The 5588-nt window shown below is 29.6% G+C and overlaps 1 protein-coding gene across 2 annotated transcripts; it reads left to right on the top strand.

Moving 5' to 3' along the window:
- On the top strand, positions 1999 to 5182 carry LOC107623853 (GDSL esterase/lipase At5g14450). 2 transcript variants are annotated; one of them, XR_002355311.1, is made up of 6 exons: positions 1999 to 2397; positions 2628 to 2834; positions 2917 to 3092; positions 3579 to 3852; positions 4608 to 5018; positions 5054 to 5182. XR_002355311.1 is itself a non-coding variant. In XM_016326247.2 (5 exons), exons 1-5 carry the CDS (start codon positions 2151 to 2153, stop codon positions 4853 to 4855), a joined length of 1152 nt encoding a protein of 383 aa, XP_016181733.1. In that variant the 5' UTR covers positions 1999 to 2150; the 3' UTR covers positions 4856 to 5020. The 2 variants fall into 2 exon arrangements, 1 of the variants encoding a protein (XP_016181733.1); XM_016326247.2 differs by lacking the exon at positions 5054 to 5182 and having other exon boundaries at positions 4608 to 5020.

Here is a 5588-nt window from a genome sequence, read left to right as displayed (position 1 = left end):
TGACACATTTAAAATATATAATAATAATTTTTTTAAAAAAATTAATGTATTTAATATATTAAAATATAAAAAAATATTTTTTAATAATTTTTATAAAATATTTTTTAATAGTATTTTTAATTTATATTTTTAAAACACAAATTAAAATAAACCCAAGTCCAAAATATATAGTTAACAAGTATGTATGTCATTGTCCGTATAAAGTAGGTTGAGTTCTAGTTGATAGGCAGGGACGGGTGAGTAGTGGCCTCGACCTCCCAAAATTTTAAAAAGTTATGGGTTTCGATTTTTCTCCCAAGAAGAGAGCTTGCATGCGTTTCTGCCAAATTTGGGGAGCAATCTTCGCCCACTAGAGCCGTCATCAACTTTCATTCTCTTCTAACCATCATTGTTTCTATTTTATATTTAAAAAAAAAAAAACATTGTCTCAAAATTTATGCCATTAGCTTGCCATAGTTAAGCTGCTACTAGAGCCGATATCATCAAGGACCTCATCAGTTCAGCTTTATCAACCCAAGACCAGGTTTCTGCATTGAGATCCCGGCAGCTATCAACTCTCATGACTGACAAATATAATTTGTAGCAGTTTTTAATTTGCTTAGTGGCCTCATTATAGTTAAAGGTATCTTTTTTTTTTTGTGTCTACTATAGTTAGAGGTATTTGAACATACCATGATTGATTATTGGTTGCACCTTTTTACAAACATTAATTAATTGCGCAAAAAATATGAAATAATTAATATAATTCATTATGAGCATGGAAAACGGGCATTTATAGCTTTTTTTTCTAGGACAGCTCAGCCGCATTTGCTTCGATTTTATTGTATAATAATCTTCTAATTATTAATTAATTAGTTTTGAATATGAATAAATACTTAATCTGATCTTTGTCTATTTAAAAAAAAAGATAATTTTTATTTAAAAAAAGATATTTTAACAAAATTATTTTAAGATAATATAATTTTTTTGTTGAAAATTTTATTAAATAATAATAAAAATAAAATTTATGAAAATTTTATTTATAATTTGTGGAAGGTTTTAAACTTCTACAACTATTAATAAGTTGGATTTTAAAAAATGTTTTTATTAGTGATAATTGAATGGAAAATGACCATTACCAAAAATAATATCACAAGAAGAAAAAATAATTAATACACACAAAAAAAGAAAAAAGAATTGTGATGTTGATGGGGTTAATTTTTTTTTTACCCAAGATATGAGACTCGAATCTGCAACCTCTTAATTGAGTATGAGGAGTTTATGCTATTTGAGCTATTACTCATTGGCTTGTTGTTAGTGTTAATACTAGTAAAAAGATAACAATAACTGAAATAATAGAAATATAATAATGAAAATTTAAAAATGAATTTTTTTAATATTTTCACTTTTATTTAAAATAAATTTTAAACATGCTAAAAGCCTCAAAAACAATTACTAAAAGAATAGTTTTTCTTATATACTGCCCAAACATACACTTTTTTTTAGGGGTATATCTAAAACGAGCACAACAATTATGTATTTATTGAATGTACCACATTTATATAAACCATTAGATTTGATTAGTTGAAAATCAAAGACTAATATGAAAGAAGAACATTGATGAACTCTAATAAATACAGAATATCCTAGTACATAAATAAATGTTTTAAATGACAATACTTTAAATGGTAACAGAATCTTTTATTGTTAAATAATTAAATATAAAAATATAAATACAATTTATATTTAATTATTTAAGAATAAAAGATTCTGTTACTATTTAAAGTATTGTGTATTAAAATATTATCATTTAAAATATTTATTTATATATTAGAATATTCTGTATTTATTAAAATCAATACTCTTCTTTTATATTATTTCATTTAATCAAATCTAAATATAAATGTGGTACATCCAATAAACACATAATTATTGTGCCCGATTTAGACATATTTTTTTTAGTACATAAATATAAATTTTCTCTTCTCAGATGATTTTATCATTTAAGATGCTCCACCGACAAAATATTAACATTTCCACATTCCACAATGTGGGAGTGTGGGCTATCTTATAACATTTTGCTTCTCACTCACACTCGCACTTTATATCATTGTGTTCAAGGTAAATCAAAGAGCATGATACATTCATTAGTAGTCTAAGCATCTTTAAAGATGACAATGGGGTTAGGGTTATTGCTTCTTATCTTCTTGCTACCTTGTTACTACTGTGTGAGGGGTGTGGAGCCGGCAAACTCAGCTGCGTGTGCCTTTTCAGCTGTCTATAATTTTGGTGACTCAAACTCTGACACTGGTGGTATATCAGCTGTATTTGTTCCAATCCCACCGCCTTATGGTGAGGGTTTCTTCCATAAGCCTTCAGGAAGAGATTGTGATGGCCGTCTCATCATCGATTTTATTGGTAACTAAACGCTTCTCTTGATTCTAATCTAATTTAATCAAATCAAAGTTTGCAATGTCATGCTTGTTTTGAAACAAGAGGAGTTTTGCTTTTAAGTGATAAGCAAGTTGAGTAAATGTCTTTGGACGAAAACATGAGGCACTGATAAGCAACTTGAGTAAATGGCATTTACCCAATCCAACTTTATAAGTTTAGATTTGTGTTGATTGTACTTGTACTCTACTGTACAGCTGAAAAGCTAAACTTGCCATACTTAAGTGCTTATCTGAACTCCCTTGGAACCAATTATCGGCACGGTGCAAATTTCGCCACCGGTGGATCCACCATTAGAAGGCAGAACGAGACCATATTTCAATATGGGATAAGTCCATTCTCGCTTGATATGCAGATTGTGCAATTCGATCAGTTCAAAGAACGTACCAAACAAATGTATCAAGGTGAAGGAGTGTGAAACTTTTTTATGGGATTTTTTATGATGGCTCATTAGCTTACACTGTTCTTATTTTCTTGAAAATTTAGACAATATCAACTCAGTTGACAAGAGCAGGATTCCGGTACCTGAGGAATTTAGTAAGGCTTTGTACACTTTTGACATTGGCCAAAATGATCTCTCTGTTGGATTTAGGACGATGAACTTCGACCAAATGCGTGCAACCATGCCAGATATAGTCAATCAGTTAGCCAATGCAGTCAAAGTAAGTAGCACCTATTCGAGCTTTTGAGATTTCCTGGTACTCCAACCAACCAACTATAGATAGGTGCTTAACAATTTTGAAAAACAAATTCATACTCTATTATACTCTTAGATAAATATCGTCAATGTGTATGGAATTTTGAATACAATTTTTTACCCTTTGTATAGATATAATGGTTAATATATAAAGAAGTTATCCACCAATCCCCAGTGAGTGGGAAAGAATGACAGAGGATTATAGAAATGCAGTAGAGTACATGGTAGTTGTAGATAGAGTTACTTGTTTGGCCTTTACCCTTTGTTAGTTTATTTTTAGCTCTTGTCATAAGCTTCACTTTTTGTGTTGAACTCTTTCTTCAAACAAAATATATATGTTTTATTAAACTGACAATTATTTTCCGGGGAAAGGAATTACATAACCCCAAGAAATAGATCCTTTTGTTTAATCTGAATGAGTTTTAGGATCTGATTAATAATTATTTTGCAGAATATATATGAAAGAGGAGGGAGGTCGTTTTGGGTACATAACACTGGTCCAATTGGGTGCTTACCAGTGAACCTATTTTATAAGCACAATGTGCCACCTGGCTATTTCGACAAGTATCAATGCGTAAATGATCAAAATCTGATGGCTCAGGAATTCAACAAGCAGCTTAAGGACAGAGTTATCAAGCTCAGGATAGAGCTCCCAGAGGCTGCAATCACATATGTTGATGTCTATGCTGCAAAGTATGGACTAATCAGCAATACCAAAAATGAAGGTATAAAGTCTAATATTTAATAAGAAAGACGCTTTCTAAGTAAATATTTTTCCTTTTTACCTCCCCAACATATCAAGTTGTGGCTAAAACCAGAAATGTTGGCTTTTCCTAAACTTTAGGTAGTAAAGATAAGAATATAATTGATAAAAAAAGAAAGAACTTTTTAATGGTTTTCTACTAGTAGTCATTTTGGATACAACAATGTTATTTGAACAATCAAAAGCTGTCCAGCAATTTCCAGTCAAATTATGATACTAGTTCTCATTCTTCTCTTTTCAGAAGTTATCCATTGTTTTAGAAGTTATTGAAATGAGTAAATACCCAAATTTATCTTCAAGAAATTTCTGATTGAACACTTAGTCCCTTCGTCACTTTCGGTCAAACTTTATACATGTTGGACAAATAAGTTCGTAACAAATTTTATTATATAACAATTAAGTCCCAAAAAAATCACTACAAGACATTAATTCTCTTTCAAAACGACGAAGGGATCGATCTATTCGATAGGTGTAATTCTCAAAAACTTGTAGAGAATAAAAATTTATTGGGAACCAAAACATTCGATTTAGAATTCTTTAAGCACTAATTTGACTATTTATTCTTTTGAAATTTTAAATGAAAAGTAAAAATTATTTGCAAAAAGTTACCAATTAAAGTTAAAGAGAGGAAGAAAACTTGATAATCGTAAAAGTAACATTCCTAATTTGTTGGGTAAATCTATTTCACACAAAATATTTTGTTTTTCTTATTTGCAGGGTTTGATGATCCAATGAAGATTTGTTGTGGGTATCATGTGAATGACACCCACATTTGGTGTGGAAATTTAGGAACAGCAAATGGGAAAGACCTGTATGGAACTGCTTGTGAGAAGCCTTCAGCAGCTGTAAGTTGGGATGGCGTTCATTATGCTGAAGCTGCCAACCATTGGGTTGCTAATCGCATACTTAATGGTTCCTTCACTGACCCACCAATTCCAATTACCCAAGCATGTTACAGGCAGTAGAAGCTTTACTATTTATATATGTTGCCATGTTTGAGTTATTGTTCATTTTGGCAATAATCCATCTATTTATGTTATGAGCATATTCTTATGGGAAAATCATCACATTAGAAATTGCAATAATGTATGAAATAATCTATTCTTGTAATACTAGTAACATTGCAACCAGACTTGGAGATTCTTGAATGTCAAAATGTAGAATGCTCAAATAATAAACGGAATGAAAAAAACTTAGTATAGGAAGATAGCAAAAAATTATTTCAATCTCCACCAAATGTAGAGTCAAGATATGGACTTTGTGATATGGAAAAAACATATAAGGCCTTAGCTATTTTAATTTAGGTAGAAAGATGCAGTTAATTTAATGTGAAGTATTCAATTTGGGTTGACTGAGTACTCAATTCATTCGTTCGTTTAAATAAATGTCGAGATAAAACCTTTAATTGAAAGAGAAATATTATTTTTTACTTGTATGTTTTAGACTTTTAATACACTTTAAAGTATATTTTTCTTTTTTTTAAATATTATTTTAATGCATATTAATTGTATTTGATTCTTCTTCTTAAATTTATTTTTATATAAAAGGAAGTTTGATAATTCGTGTTATGTATGGAATAAAATTGAAATTTAGAATTTAAAATTTGTTAAATTAAAAGAGTGAAATAATTTTAATATATTATGAGTACATTAATAATAATAATCAAAAGAGTGACAATTTACATAACATGTGCTAAAA

This window comes from Arachis ipaensis, chromosome B10 (assembly GCF_000816755.2).
Source record: "Arachis ipaensis cultivar K30076 chromosome B10, Araip1.1, whole genome shotgun sequence".
Lineage (NCBI taxonomy): Eukaryota > Viridiplantae > Streptophyta > Magnoliopsida > Fabales > Fabaceae > Arachis > Arachis ipaensis.
This window is presented reverse-complemented; position numbering and strand designations above follow the sequence as displayed.

Excerpts from the sequence above, each read along its gene's own strand:
- LOC107623853 (XM_016326247.2), top strand. The coding sequence starts at position 2,151 with ATGACAATGGGGTTAGGGTTATTGCTTCTTATCTTCTTGCTACCTTGT. Across the intron at positions 2,835-2,916 it reads TACCAAACAAATGTATCAAG|ACAATATCAACTCAGTTGAC; the intron begins GTGAAGGAGTGT and ends TTGAAAATTTAG. Across the intron at positions 3,093-3,578 it reads AGTTAGCCAATGCAGTCAAA|AATATATATGAAAGAGGAGG; the intron begins GTAAGTAGCACC and ends ATTATTTTGCAG.